Source organism: Cucurbita pepo, chromosome 17, assembly GCF_057944985.1.
Source record: "Cucurbita pepo subsp. pepo isolate OVF chromosome 17, ASM5794498v1, whole genome shotgun sequence".
In the NCBI taxonomy this organism is placed as follows: domain Eukaryota; kingdom Viridiplantae; phylum Streptophyta; class Magnoliopsida; order Cucurbitales; family Cucurbitaceae; genus Cucurbita; species Cucurbita pepo.
Genome location: NC_141814.1, coordinates 11594364 through 11610642, shown reverse-complemented (window position 1 = coordinate 11610642; position 16279 = coordinate 11594364). Strand labels below are relative to the sequence as shown.

At 33.5% G+C, this 16279-nt stretch overlaps 1 protein-coding gene across 1 annotated transcript; it reads right to left on the bottom strand.

Annotated features, from left to right (window-relative positions):
• Positions 1-551: 551 nt before the first annotated feature.
• On the bottom strand, positions 552-3522 carry LOC111778101 (protein DEHYDRATION-INDUCED 19). The gene is made up of 5 exons (XM_023657752.2): positions 3105-3522; positions 2866-3008; positions 1823-1900; positions 1443-1699; positions 552-815 (listed from the first exon to the last, which is right to left on the bottom strand). The coding sequence occupies exons 1-5, from the start codon at positions 3187-3189 to the stop codon at positions 707-709; spliced, it is 672 nt and encodes a 223-aa protein (XP_023513520.1). The 5' UTR covers positions 3190-3522; the 3' UTR covers positions 552-706.
• Positions 3523-16279: the final 12757 nt, after the last annotated feature.

The following is a 16279-nucleotide window of genomic DNA, read 5'->3' as shown; positions in this document are numbered from 1 at the left end:
TTCGAATCCTTCTCCTCTTCAATTTCTGGCCCCATATTCTGAGTGAGCCATGAGGAATATTTCCATGATAATGGAATACACGCATTAATGATCTATGATGATCTTAGTAAACAAACGGTGGCATACTGACAAATGTCATTATTGTTAAACTTGCTATCCTCTTGCCTAACAGGCAAAGATTTACCTATGAAAGTTTTTTTCGTCGTTAAAGTCGAGAGAAAAGTCTCTAAAGCCCTCGAGCTACTTACTCATTCACCTCTCCAACTCGACTTCTCTTACCTCTTTCACCTATCCGATCTTATCTTAGGATGACTTACAGGTTGGTTCAGTAACTCTTTTCTTGAATGAGATAAAGCTAATTGAAGAACCTTTACCGTCGAGACCAATCCCACGTGGACAACACAACTATTGCAGACTATCACAAGAACACCAGACACTTGGAACCTATAATGTTTTCTGTGGCAATCCAGTCTCTTGGTTGTAGTTAAGACTAATTTATGACAAGAAGCAGGAAAGCAAGGAGCTGAGGCGTAGCACAAGAGACAGAATGCTTACACTTTCTAACCATATTTACGAAGCCAAATTCATATATTCCTACGTCGTGTTCCCATTACAGTAATATGGAGGTTGAAATAAACACTAATCATAATACCATTTCCTACAAATATGATATAGCATCCCTCTTCTTCTGCCTTTGTGATGTCTATTATAAATTGTCGCCTAAGATGATGGAGAAAACTAGCCCCCGTACGAAGTCCGATCTCCGAGTCTTCTCTTCTTGGTTTGTGTCTGGTAGAGAAGGTAACCCGACATCCCTACATATGCATATTTAACATCATTAGGTTGGAGAGGATGAGTTTTGGGATATGAGGCATCTCCATCACAGAAGTTATAGAGTTGCTACGAATGAAATGACAGTAAGGAGAGCAAAAATAACTCGACCAACACAAACAACTCGATTCGAATATAAAGGCATGAAACTGAAACAGGATCATTTTACAGTTCAATGACAGTATAACTCCGAAGCTACAATGACCCTGTATGACCCTAAAAGGAAAATGGAAACCAAAATAAAACTGCAACGTAGCTCGAACCATGAGTTTAGAAAGCGAGTGGAACTAAATATTTAACTCCTGACATATCTTTGAACTATTTGTCATTAGCTGCACGATCGACGAAGTGTGTAAGTTTATAATAGCCTTAAACATATTGTGACACTCACAACAGTAACTCAGGGTTATTTAAGCTCGTAGGAGAAGCAGGACATCTCTGAACTTATACAGAAAACATTTTAAATAACAAACCAAAATGCATGCCTAAGAAGCAGAAAAAATCATAATTATGATGAACAGATGCAGGTACAAAGTGTGTAAGTTTCAAATCAGATCAAACACATCATCTTTTAATATAAGAGGCATCGAGAAGCATATTTCGGTGCTTACCTTTCCGACAGTGTATCGTCTAAATCTTTTTCCTCCATTTTTTCTATACTTGAAGGCCCGGGCCGAACAGTTTCAGACTCATTGATGACAGGTGCATTGCATAAAAATGACAGCAATGGATCAGGTGCCATCTTGGAGGTGGAATGCAGAGAAGAAAACCCAGAAAGAGTTCTTACATGATCATCTAGTAACTCTTTCCTCTCGAAAGAAAGACTTTGAGGGAAATCGTCTTTATCAAATTTCAATCTTTGTTGACTGTAATCTCAAGTTAAGGAAAAGAACGTATGGATTCGGATATAAACAAGAAACAGAAAAACATCTGAGAGCTTTACAAAATTGGGGAAACTTAACCATATCGAAACAATGAAAGAAAAGGATATATTAAATATATCTCCATGTTGCATCGTTATATGTCCAACCATATTCTCTCCCACGCTTGTAGAACAAATAGGACATATCTGGAAATGCATGAAACCAAACGCATGAAAAACCACAAAAAAGACAAACAAATTTCAAAAGAAGGTATAGAAAGATCACAAAAGCATGCAGAAAATGTTAGGATCGCACGACAACGCTCACACTCGATGTAGATGAACACAAAGAATAGGAGAGAGAAAATGCAAGGAGGAATATTGGCTAAAGGTTTAGATGGATGACTTCAAGTACATACCTAAAGTCATCCATACAAATCCTTTAGCCAATATTCCTCCTTAACTTTTCTCTCTTCGGTTCTTCGTGTTCATCTAAATCGAGAGTGTGTGTTTTTGTGCAATCCGATGCCGACATAAGAGTGTGTGTTTTCGTGTTCATCTAAAAAGATCTTTAAACTTTCAACGCTGATGCCGACATAATAATCATACACGAACATTCTTGACCGGAGGCAAGACAAGCACACGAGTATAACATCCACGGGAGGAAGAAAAAAATCTAAAGGAAAATACCACCACGCTACCACGTTATCCGAGCTACAGACACGCTACCACGTTATCCGAGCTACAGACAACCATAGCAATCTAATTTTCCAGGTCAAGTCCAATAGAACAATACATTAAGCAACAGAGCAGTACCAACATCTGATATTAGTAGGTGGGTTAATGATGATAAAGTCTATAACAACGAATAAGAGGATAGATCAGAAAGGGGCTTCTTATAGTCATGAAACAAGTTCCAACAAAAACTTGAAATGAAAAAGTTGCACAATAAGATCAAAACACTGAACGTTAACAAACAACAGGACAATGCCTTGAACTTGAAGTTCAAACTCACTCAAAGAAGACAATCAAAATAAGAACTATGAACTGACCCAAATCTCGAGAGTCAGAAAATGCAAGCAAGTTTTTGGTTGATACCACATATCAAGGGAAATATTTCGAATCTCCTACTAAAAAAAAAAAAAAAAGAAGAAGTTAAGCGATTGTCTTACTCCAAACTTGGCTTCTACGGGATGTTCGTCATCAATATGGCAGCATAACTCAACCAAATCAAATTCCTCAGGACAAAACGGGCAAGGATATTCCGAATTCAAATCATCATCCCCATCCACTTCCTCGTAATCAAAATAAAAATCTACAAAACCAAACAGAATTCATTCAAACCAAAAACCCCCAAAAACAAAACCTAAACCACAGAAAATGAGTAAATTAAGATCGAGAAACGACTAACGCGACTGGGATTTTAACTGAGAGTTCCTCAAAGCATCAGCAACAGCAGAATCAGAGAATCCATAGCTATAAGCTTCACTTTCCATTCTCAAATTCAAATTCAAAAAAAAAAAAAAAAAAAAAAAAAAAAAAAACCCCAACACGAATTCGATTCAGGGGTCAGAAACCGTACGAAACGTGGATGAATTCTTCAACACCCTTCGGCGAAATCTCTTAAGCGGCACCGTTCGTGGTTCTTGAAGAAAAGACGAAGAAATTAAGTAACTCTCGCTCGCGATTGAGGAGTTATAAGGTCAACGAGATTTGGCTGGTGATCCCTTAGCGAACACGATTTCTGACTCTGAGATGACCAAGAAAGAAACTCCCGCGTTTTACCGTCAAACAACCAGGGACCGCCGATTATGGATTAGGACTCCTATTCCCCTTTTTGCCCTCATCACAATATTACTGAAAATCTCCCGTGATATATTGTTGGGGAAAAAGTGCTGGGGTTATTATTGTCTTTTCCTATTGTTTGCCGTCTTACAACCTTTTCATAAAACAAATCTAAAAAAACAAACATTTAATTTAGTTTTCTTCCACACATTTATCTCTATAATTTCAATTTTAAATTATGTATTTATTAACATTTAGTTCTTTTTATTTTAGTATTTTAACAACTCAAAATTATTATTTTTAAATTTATATTTATATTTCTTAAATAATTAATAAAAAAATTAAACTTAAATTTCGATATTTTAAAGAATTGGATGACATTTATGTTATTGATGAATTAAATATATTTTCTTGATAAAAAAATATGAGAATTTTAGGCTTGAAATTACTTTTTTTAGTATGAGAATTAAAATAAATTATATATTAAAAAAAGGACTAAAATGAAAAAGGTAATATATTAAGTATGAGCCCACTCACAGCCAATTTTGAAAACGGAGGAACAAAAGAGAGCCCACTCAGGCCCAATTATGGGAAGCCCATTCCACCTAAAAGCCCAATTGTAAAGCCCATTCCACTTACAGACCCAATTATGAGAAGCCCATTCCACCCACAGATCCAATTATGAGAAAATTAAAAAAAAAAAATTAATAATAATAATAATAAACAAATAAATGAATTAAAAACAACTAAAAACTTAAAATATAATGTAAATAGATTAACATGGACTCTGGGATTAGTACATTTTTTTTTTCTCAAAAATAAATATTATATAATTCTAAATTTCTAAATATTTCAAAACTAAAAATTAATATTATAATAATATTGATTAAAAATTAAACATCTTTAAATAATAGTTTTGAAATATTTTTCATAAGATAGAATATTTTTTTTGTATAAGTATTTATATAAAGATGCATTTTATAAAACTTACCGAAACTACGATACTATCGATGTTCGAAAAAAAATTTAAAGATATTTTTAATAATAACTTAAAAAATAAATATTAATTTAAATTTTATCCGAGTTGTTTGGATTATATTTGATTTAGTTATTTGAATTAGATTTGATTTAGTCGATGTATTCTGTAATACTATATAAGAGCCCATTTTATTGTTCAATACAACGTAAGATTTCTCCCAATTTATCTTATTTTTACAGTTTTCTCCTTGTGTTCAGATAAATTAAAACTCGACCTATAATCAAAGTGTAAACAAGTTGATATAGACTCGGTTAACAAACGTCCCACAATTCGACTGGTACATTCTGATTTGTAGACTCTTGATTAACAAACGTCTCACAATTCGATTAATACAGATTTTTTTCTAAAAAAAATGTTGAATATTAAAAATATTAATAATCGAATCAGACAATCATACAAACAACATACAATTCGATAGTAATGAGAGTATGCTGAGTTATTTTTAGTTTTTTTAATTAAAAAAATCGGTATAATTTTTTTTTTATAATTTAAAAAAAAAATCAAATCTGAGATTTGAAATTTAGTTATAATTTAAAAAAAAAAATCAGATTTGAAATTTAGTTCTAATTTAAAAAAAAAATCAAAACTGATATTTCAAATTTAGCTATAATTTTAAAAAAAAATCAAATTTAGTTATAATTTTTTAAAAAAAAAATCAGAGATTTGGTCAGTTTGCGAGATTTCATCCAATAAATCACCCAAATTTAAATTTCAAAATTCACTTATATTCAAAATCAACTTTACCTCTAAAATTGATCGATAAAATTATAAATTTGAGGCCGTTTAACATCGATACATTTGAGCTGTTTAACGTCGATATTGTACCATTCAAAATTACACTAATAATCTTAATGATATTATAAATTTGAGATGTTAACGTCGGTAGTATTCAAAATTACACTAATAATCATGTTTAACATCGATACAGTACTATTCAAGAGTACTACACTAATAATCTTATTTAACATCTGTACCGTTACTATTCAAAATTACACTAATAATATCATCATTGGAATTGTAACGTAGAGATCGATAACACTAATGGACAAAATTTATTATATGATATATTTAAGAACAATATTTAATTGTATGAAAATTCAACCCAAATGGTGAATAATAAATAAATAAATACCTAAACCTTAAAAATCACTGATGGGAGGATTCCTGAACGTGCCCATCCTACAACACCATGACAAAATAGTTCTACTTGTGATCCTTTGTAAGTCTCTTTGTACTCTCTCAAGAGCTTGTGACAAAGATAATCATGCATTACATTATTTTCCATACCTAAAAACATTGTTAGCTAACTGATTCGGCCATGGGTTTGGATCGAAAATATGTTCTTGTGTCTGATAACACTCCGAAAATAACATGTTGGGTTGGAGATTCGATGCTTGTCCTGATGCTTCCAGTATAGGCCAAGGATGTTCCTCGTGTTTCAGGGCTTCCTGATTCAACCATGGGTTTGGGTTGAAAACATGTTCTTGTGTTTGATAACATTCTGAAAATAACGTGTTGGGTTGGAGATTCGATGCTTGTCCTGATGCTTCCATTACAGGCTGAGGATGTTCCTCCCATGCCAGGGCTTCCTGATTCGACCATGGGTTTGGATTGAAAACGTGTTCTTGTGCTTGATAACACTCCGAAAATAACGTGACAGGTTGGAGATCCGATGCTTGTCCTGATGCTTCCATTACAAGCCGAGGATGTTCCAAGGCTTCCTGATTCGACCATGGGTTTGGATTGAAAACATGTTCTTGTGTCTGATAACACTCTGAAAATAACGTGTTGGGTTGGAGATTCGATACTTGACCTGATGCTTCCATTACAGGCCAAGGATGTTCCTCCCGTTCTAGGGCTTCCTGATTCGACCATGGGTTTGGATTGAAAACATGTTCTTGTGTTTGATAACACTCTGAAAATAACGTGTTGGGTTGGAGATTCGATACTTGTCCTGATGCTTCCATTACAGGCCAAGGATGTTCCTCCTGTTCTAGGGCTCCCTGATTCGACCATGGGTTTGGATTGAAAACATGTTCTTGTGTCTGATAACACTCCGAAAATAACGTGTTGGGTTGGAGATTCGATACTTGACCTGATGCTTCCATGACAGGCCAAGGATGTTCCTCCCGTTCTAGGGCTTCCTGATTCGACCATGGGTTTGGATTGAAAACATGTTCTTGTGTCTGATAACACTCCGAAAATAACGTGTTGGGTTGGAGATTCAATACTTGTCCTGATGCTTCTATGACAGGCCAAGGATGTTCCTCCCGTTCTAGGGCTTCCTGATTCGACCATGAGTTTGGATTGAAAACATGTTCTTGTGTCTGATAACACTCTGAAAATAACGTGTTGGGTTGGAGATTCGATACTTGTCCTGATGCTTCCATTACAAGCCGAGGATATTCCTCCCGTTCAAGGGCTTCCTGATTCGACCATGAGTTTGGATCAAAAACATGCTCTTGTGTCTGACAACACTCTGAAAATAACGTGTTAGGTTGGAGATCCAATGCTTGTCCTGATGCTTCTGTTACAGGCCGAGGATGTTTCTCCCGTTCTAGGGCTTCCTGATTCAACCATGGGTTTGGATGGAAAACATGTTTTTGTGTCTCATAACACTTCAAAAATAACATGTCGAGTTGGAGATTCGATGCTTGTCCTGATGCTTCCATTATAGGCTGAGGATGTTCCTCCCGTTCCAGGGCTTCTTGTTGGATATCTAATGAAGGACATGAACTTACGTCGTCGTCTTTAAAAGATTTATCAACCTTAAGATCATATCTTTTAAGATGCAACCGATATTTCTGCACTTATAATTATACATTAGCTTCAAAATTAACCCAAATAATTCAAATCTATATCTATATATACCTGAAGGTGGCTACCAACAATGGCTCTAGTGATATTTCGAACGCCATGATTTCTCATAAACTCTAAAATCTTCCTTGGAACTGCTTCTACATTAATCAAATAATGAATTAGTCAAGGTTTGAAATAACTCGAGCTAGTTAATGTTGTTGAGTATCATCAGGGCACTTACTGTCTAAAGTATTGAAAGCGTGAATGAATATTTCATGGAGTTCATTCGTCCAAACGAATCGTTGTTTTTTGAATTCTTCTCGTCGTTCGATCGTCTTTAAACGTTCAGAGTCGAAATGTGTGGTTTCTACTTCTCCACCGCACGTGGCTGAGGAACCCCCTCCTCTGGCAAATTCATGGAGGGCGGCAGTCTCCAAGTCGCCAGAATTAATATCTAGTGAACCTCGAATAAGAGATAAAGAACTCAATAAAGGGAAAAAAAAAACATGAAATTTGAGTAAAATTTAGAATGAACTTACAAACATCTTGGAGTGTTGGGTCATCGGTAGTCGATCGATCAAGCAGTTTGGGGAAGTCATTGACCATTGACATCTGATACTCAAAAAAGTCAAAAACTTCTAAATTTTTCAAATCATTTTTTCGGTGAAAACACGAGCGTATATATAGAATATAAGTGTATTACTTTTATTGATATTCATCGATATCTTAATGTAAATTACAAGTTTAGCCCTTGTTGCTATATTCTCTCCTATTTTAAATTTTTTTTATCGTGTTGATTTTTTTAAATTTTATTTAATAGAACTCTTATCAGCTATTTACTAGGTTTTATGTTTTATTAAACTATGTACCAATTCTAATTTTTTTAATAAATATTGTTTTTCAAATTATTTTAATTAGTAACAAAATTGACATAAAAGATTTGATCGGGTAACCAATCATACACTTCGAATTTCGAAAACGTAATATTTTATTTTTTATTTATTCAAAATTAACGGTAAAAATATCTTTAAATTTGTTAAAAGTTTAAAAATATTATTGAAACTCGTTAAATTTAAAATTAAAAAATTAAATTAAATTTAGAGTTCATTTAATTAGTAACAGAAAAATAGTACCGAAGGTTTAAATTCCTTAAAATTAGGATTTTTTTTAGGGTCCTTTATAAAAGCCTATTCGAAGGGGTTGAAATTTGGTATTTACATTCCATCTTGACTCTCAATACTCATCTGGCGGCTGGCGGCTGGCGGCGGGCGGCGGGGGCGGGCGGTGCTCTAAGCTCAATCTCTCAAAAGTTCTTATTTTTCCACCAAATTATGAGTTTTTGTTCTTATTTGTTTCTTTATGCAGTGATGATTCTTCCTGATTTCTCCGATGATGTCCCCTCCGATGGGTTTGATGTTCATGGCGGCGGCGCTGATTATATTGTTCAACCCACTGCGCCTAATCAACCATCGAAGGACAACCCTTCCTTTGTCTCGGCGGATGTAAACCCGGTCGGCGTTCCCCATTCCTCCGGCGATGTCGATGGACGAGTTGGAATCTTGCCCGTAATCGATGATCGGACCAGAAGAAACAGTTCTTTGAACGCTAAATCTTCCAAGAAGAAGAATGGTTATTATCATCGTCGGAATGGAGAGAAGAAGGAACGTCTCATATGGACGCCAGAGCTTCATCAATGTTTTCTTGAATATTATAACCAATCTCCGAACGAGAGTAAGTTCTTAAATTTACCCTAAACCCTAATGGCAAATTATTAACCCTAAACCCTAAACCCTAATGGCAAATTATTAATCCTAAACCCTAAACCATAATTGTAGAGCGAGTTCCGAAGAAGATTTTGGAGGAGATGAGACGGAAATTTCCATACGTTACGCGAGAAAACGTTGCGAGCCATCTTCAAGTAAATTTTCTTTGTCTTTCTTTCAATTTTTGTTTTCGTTCTTGTGAATTGTTTGATCTAACATAACTTTTCGATGCAGAAACATCGATTATATCTTAAACACTCGAACAACAAAGAACCGGAAAAGTTATCAAAACCCTCCACCAAATCAGTACCTCGCAAACAGATCAATGAAGAATCCAATATCCATCAAATTCTCAATAACACAGCCATTTCCACTTGCCCTAATGTTATTCTTCCTCACCAAAGCCATTCAATTTCCATAAACCCTAATACACAGCCACCTCTCCATACCCATACTCTCCAAGAACCAATGCAAAATCAAGTCTTTTCTCAATTTGATGATACCCATCTTATAGAACAAGACATAGTGCTGATGCCATCTTCGTTCGACCCGTGGAACGATCTTCCCTATTCGAATACGATGAATGTCATTGACCCTTTTGGAGGGCAATCATCAAATGCAGCTTCATGTTTCCCTGTTATGGTTGACAATTTTGCTCCTCCAATGCTATCTAATCATCAATTAGTGATATCCAACATTGATGCCAATGGTTATGGTTATGGCAATGGTAATAGCTTTTATCCTATGATGGGTAACACTTTTGGAGATTCGAGTATCGATAATTACTCCATTGGTGCTCTCCCAAATATTAATGATTATAACATGAATTTCCAATTGGATAATGTTCAAGTTTATGATATCCACAATATCTATGCTCTTGGAACGTATCCTGATCCTTTGCTGTTCGATTATCCTTTGAATTCCAATGTCCAAAACGAGTTGCAGGTTGGTACATTTAAGATTGTTTATATATGATTCGATTCGATTTGATTTGATTTATACGAATCGTTTGTTGTATTGAGCAGGTGCAAGATTTTGATCAAGCTGTTCAATCCCTGTTATATCCACCAGCTACTCATCTAGTAGACTACTATGCTTCTACATTGCCACAAATTTATGGTAGCCGCCATCTTTACTGACTCTATTTTTTAGTTCGAAAAACGATGCATCGTTTCTTGATTATGATTCTTATATGAATGTGAATGTAGATAATCGAGAGGAAGAACACTACGAGTGAAAGAACGGACGAAGAACGCGAGCGATGGATGGAAATAACGGATGGGGGCGCGACGATGGAATCGGTTGGTCTTAGGTTTTAGCTTTGTTCATAGGATGTAAATATGTAGCTGCAGCAGATTCATTTAGGTCTTGTCTTTCTTTCTTCTAGGAATGTTAGATGTGGCACAGTATTATTTCTTTAGTTATTGATTTTAATAAATTTAGTTATTGGTTTTATTTGAAAGTTTTTTAAAACAAAAAAAAAAAAAAAAAAAAAAAAAAAAAAAAAATCGAAACAATGAGAATCAAGATTTTATTCAATTCAAAATAATAAATTATTTAATAAAAAAATATTGAAAAAAAAAATGTTAATGGAACAAAAAAAACAGACAATACTTATAAAAGTTATTATATTGTTTTATTTAGAAATATATATTTTTAAACTCTCTTAAAATGACAATGAAATAAAATAAATTATTTAGAAATATATATTCTAAAAGTTATTATATTGTTTTATTTAGAAATATATATTTTTAACCTCTTGGTAACAAAAATAAAATAAATTATTTAGAAATATATATTTTTAACTCTTAAAATGACGAAAATAAAAAGTACTATATTTTTTTATTTAGAAATTAAATAAAATAAATGAGGTACTATATTTTTTTTTATTTAGAAATGAAATAAAATAAAAGAGGTACTATATTTTTTTTTATTTAAAAATATATATTTTTAGAATATTTTTTTTATTTAGAAATGAAATAAAATAAAAGAGGTACTATATTTTTTTTTATTTAAAAATATATATTTTTAGAATATTAAAATGACATGAAATAAAATAGAAAAGTACTATATTTTTATATTTAGAAATATATGTTTTTAGCCATCTTTAATATATTGGTATTATTTAGAATGAAATCGAGTGAGTGAAGGAAAGAAATTGATACGACTTGGTGGTCGTTAAACGATTATTTTCACGCGATATTCCCAATGGTGGAGGGCCTCATGATTTTTTGATCCTTTCACTTAGATTTCAACTCGGAATGTCTCAACTCGATACGACCTTAACAAAGGTCTTAAAGTGTATAATGTTTCAACTCGGAACTTGTTGTAAGTGCTACAACTAATAACAACATAGAAACTACGTCTTGTTTGGGCCAGAAGATGTAAAAGTCTATTAAGATAATAGGAAAGTCGACAGTAGAAGAACGAGCCAAAAGATGTAAAAGTCTGTTAAGATAATAGGAAAGTCGACAATAGAAGAACGAGCCAGAAGAGGTAAAAGTCTGTTAAGATAATAGAAAAGTCGACAATAAAAGAACGAAGGGTGGAGTCTATAGAGTCTGCCTATGTTCAAGATCCAAAAGAATGAGACGACACATATCCGAAAGAATGAGACGACAGATCTATGACATGCAAGATTGGGACATGTTAGCTACCATAAGTTGAAGCCCGAAAGAACCACAGATCTATGACATGCCAGACATATTAGCTATCATAAGTTGATGGGACATGTTAGCTACCTTAAGTTGAGGCTTATATTAGCTACCATAAGTTAAGCTGATTATGGAGAAATCCATGCTCAATACGATAAGATATAATTTCTTTTTTAATTTCTTTTTTAGTTTAAATGATTAAATTTAGTACGGTATTCTTAATATAAATTTTAAATTGGAAAATGATAGTTTTTTAAAAAAAAAAATTAAAATAAACGTACTAAAAAATTATATTTTATTAATGAATTATTTTCTAGATCAATGTTATTTACTCGTTTTACACTACCATCATGCCAGGACTATATGCTACTCCCGTGTGCTTGACCAACTATTACCATGCAAGAGCGTATATATATAATCTAAGCGTTTCTTATTTGAATGATATCTCCGATTTAAAAATAGTATTATTTTATTAATCTTTTTAGTTTTTATTGATATTCATCGATATCTTAACGTAAATTACAAGTTTAGCCCTTTAATTTTGAAGTTCTTTTGTATCGAGAATTGTTGCTATATTCTCTCCTATTTTAAATTTTTTTTATCGTGTTGATTTTTTAAAAATTTATTTAATAAAACTCTTATCAGCTATGTACTAGGTTTTATGTTTTATTAAACTATGTACCAATTCTAAATTTTTTAATAAATATTGTTTTTCAAATTATTTTAACTAGTAACAAAATTGACATAAAAGATTTGGTCGGGTAACCAATCATATACTTCGAACTTCGAAAACGTAATATTTTATTTTTTATTTATTCAAAATTAACGGTAAAAATATCTTTAAATTTTTTAAAGGTTTAAAAATATTATTGAGACTCGTTAAATTTAAAATTAAAAAATTAAATTAAATTTAGAGTTCATTTAATTAGTATCAGGAAAATAGTATACAGAAGGTTTAAATTCCTTAAAATTAGGATTTTTTTTAGGGTCGTTTACTAAAAGCCTCTTCTAAGGGGTTGAGATTTGGTATTTACATTCCAGATTCTCAATACTCATCTGGCGGCTGGCGGCTGGCGGCGGGCGGCGGGCGGTGCTCTCTAAGCTCAATCTCTCAAAAGTTCTTATTTTTCCACCAAATTATGAGTTTTTGTTCTTATTTGTTTCTTTATGCAGTGATGATTCTTCCTGATTTCTCCGATGATGTCCCCTCCGATGGGTTTGATGTTCATGGCGGCGGCGCTGATTATATTGTTCAACCCACTGCGCCTAATCAACCATCGAAGGACAACCCTTCCTTTGTCTCGGCGGATGTAAACCCGGTCGGCGTTCCCCATTCCTCCGGCGATGTCGATGGACGAGTTGGAATCTTGCCCGTAATCGATGATCGGACCAGAAGAAACAGTTCTTTGAACGCTAAATCTTCCAAGAAGAAGAATGGTTATTATCATCGTCGGAATGGAGAGAAGAAGGAACGTCTCATATGGACGCCAGAGCTTCATCAATGTTTTCTTGAATATTATAACCAATCTTCGAACGAGAGTAAGTTCTTAAATTTACCCTAAACCCTAGTGGCAAATTATTAACCCTAAACCCTAAACCCTAATTGCAGAGCGAGTTCCGAAGAAGATTTTGGAGGAGATGAGACGGAAATTTCCATACGTTACGCGAGAAAACGTTGCGAGCCATCTTCAAGTAAATTTTTTTTTGTCTTTCTTTCTATTTTTGTTTTCATTCTTGTGAATTGTTTGATCTAACATAACTTTTCGGTGCAGAAACATCGATTATATCTTAAACACTCGAACAACAAAGAAGAGGAAAAGTTATCAAAACCCTCCACCAAATCAGTACCTCGCAAACAGATCAATGAAGAATCCAATATCCATCAAATTCTCAATAACACAGCCATTTCCACTTGCCCTAATGCTATTCTTCCTCACCAAAGCCATTCAATTTCCATAAACCCTAATACACAGCCACCTCTCCAAACCCATACTCTTCAAGAACCAATGCAAAATCAAGTCTTTTCTCAATTTGATGATACCCATCTTATAGAACAAGACATAGTGTTGATGCCATCTTCGTTCGACCCGTGGAACGATCTTCCCTATTCGAATACGATGAATGTCATTGACCCTTTTGGAGGGCAATCATCAAATGCAGCTTCATGTTTACCTGTTATGGTTGACAATTTTACTCCTCCAATGCTATCTTATCATCAATTAGTGATATCTAACATTGATGGCAATGGTTATGGCAATGACAATGGTAATAGCTTTCATCCTATGATGGGTAACACTTTTGGAGGTTTGAGTATCAATAATTACTCCAATGGTGCTCTCCCAAACATTGTTGATTATAACATGAATTACCAATTGGATAATGTTCAATTTCATGATATCAACGATATCTATGCTCTTGGAAACTATCCTGATTCTTTGCAGTTCGATTATCCTCTGAATTTCAATTTCCAAAACGAGTTGCAGGTGAGTTTATTTAAGATTGTTTATGTATGATTTGATTCGATTCGATTTGATTCGATTCCTACGAATCGTTTGTTGTATTGAGCAGGTGCAAGATTTTGATCAAGCTGTTCAATCCATGTTATATCCACCAGCTACTCATCTAGTAGACTACTATGCTTCTACATTGCCACAAATTTATGGTAGCCGCCATCTTTACTAACTCTCTCTACTTTTTTAGTTCGAAAAATGATGTATTGTTTCTCGATGATGATTCTTATATGAATGTGAATGTAGATAATCAAGGGGAAGGACACTATGAATGAAAGAACGAACGAAGAACGCGAGCGATGGATGGATGAACGGATGGGGGCGACGATGGAATTGGTTGGTCTTAGGTTTTAGCTTTGTTCATAGGATGTAAATATGTAGCTGCAGCAGATTCAGTGGCATTTAGGTCTCGTCTTTGAGCTATGTTCAAAGGATTTTGTTTTGTCAGACATTCTTTTTTTTAGGAATGTTTAGGATTTAGGGTTTAGATGTGCCACTTATAGTTATTTCTTTAGTTATTGATTTTAATAAAATTCACTCTTATGTGAATTATTTACGAGCTATTTTAATTTTTTCGTGTTCGACCATTTTGTTGTGTTGAGAGAATATTATGCGTTACTTAGTAAGAAAGAATAATTTATTTCGATAATTTTGAATTGAATAAAATATTGATTCTTGTTGTTTCGATTTTTGTTTTGTTTCAAATGATTCATTGAACAAAAAAAAAGAAAAGTTGGCTATGAAATAAAATAAAAGAGGTACTATATATTTTTTTTATTTAGAAATATATATTTTTAGCGATATTTCATATATTAATATTATTTAGAATGAAATCGAGTGAATGAAAGAAATTGATACAACTTGGTGGTCCTTAAACGATTATTTTGTGCAAAGGACAATGCTCGGGAAGTTTGCATTCTCTCTCTTCTCGTGGCTTTAGGGCTTCGTATTTTAGTGACATCGGTCAATTCTTGTAAGGGGTCATATCCCGACATTCACGGGATATTCCCATTGGTGGAGGGCCTCATGATTTTTTAATCCTTTCACCTAGATTTCAACTCGGAATTGGAATGTCTCAACTCGATACGACCTAAACAAAGGTCTTAAAGTGTATCACAACTCGGAATCGGAATGTCTCAACTCGATACGACCTTAACAAAGGTCTTAAAGTGTATCATGTACCGAGTATAAAGGAGAACTTGTCGTAAGTGACAACTAACAACATCAGAAACTACGTCTTGTTTGGGTCAAAAGATGTAAAGTCTATCGTTAAGATAATAGGAAAGACAATAGAAGGACGAAGAGCGGAGTCTGTTTATAGAGTCTGCCTATGTTCACAAAACCCGAAAGAATGAGATGACAGATCTATGGCATGCAAGATTGGGACATGTTAGCTATCATAAGTTGAAAAAAAAGCGGATTATGGAGAAATCATTGCTCAACTCGATAAGACCTTAACCGAAGTCAAAGTGTTTCGATTCTTAGATACTTAACACTTTGAGGTAACATCTTTATTGAACACTTTGACATCTTTATTGAACACTTTGAATGTCATGTCTTTATTGAATACTTTGAATGTCACATGTCAAATTGTGACTCGGATCTCGCAGATATTCGATTCTAACAAATGATGATGCTATAGACACAAACCATTATTACAATATCCAGTAACCTCGTCATATATTTATTGATACATTCTTGAAGAGCTCGATATTCTTCTTATCGATCAACGATTATTACAATATCGAGTAACCTCGTCATATATTTAATCTCGCCCTGATATGTTTGCAAATGAAAAGGATCAAAACTAAAATATAAAGATCTTGTTATTTTGAAATTGAAATCTTTTTATTTTTTGGTTAAGATTATATTTGTTGGTTAAGATTATATTTTTTTTATATGTTTGAAAGCTCATAAGTGATTAAAATAATTTTTTTTTATTTTTATATTTTGAAATTTATAACCATTTTTTATTTTAATTTCCTTCATAAGTGATTAAAATTATTTTTTTTTTTTTATATTTTGAAATTTATAAC

Excerpts from the sequence above, each read along its gene's own strand:
- LOC111778101 (XM_023657752.2), bottom strand. The coding sequence starts at position 3,189 with ATGGAAAGTGAAGCTTATAGCTATGGATTCTCTGATTCTGCTGTTGCT. Across the intron at positions 3,009-3,104 it reads TCAGTTAAAATCCCAGTCGC|ATTTTTATTTTGATTACGAG; the intron begins GTTAGTCGTTTC and ends TTGGTTTTGTAG. Across the intron at positions 1,700-1,822 it reads AACATGGAGATATATTTAAT|AGTCAACAAAGATTGAAATT; the intron begins ATATCCTTTTCT and ends ACTTGAGATTAC.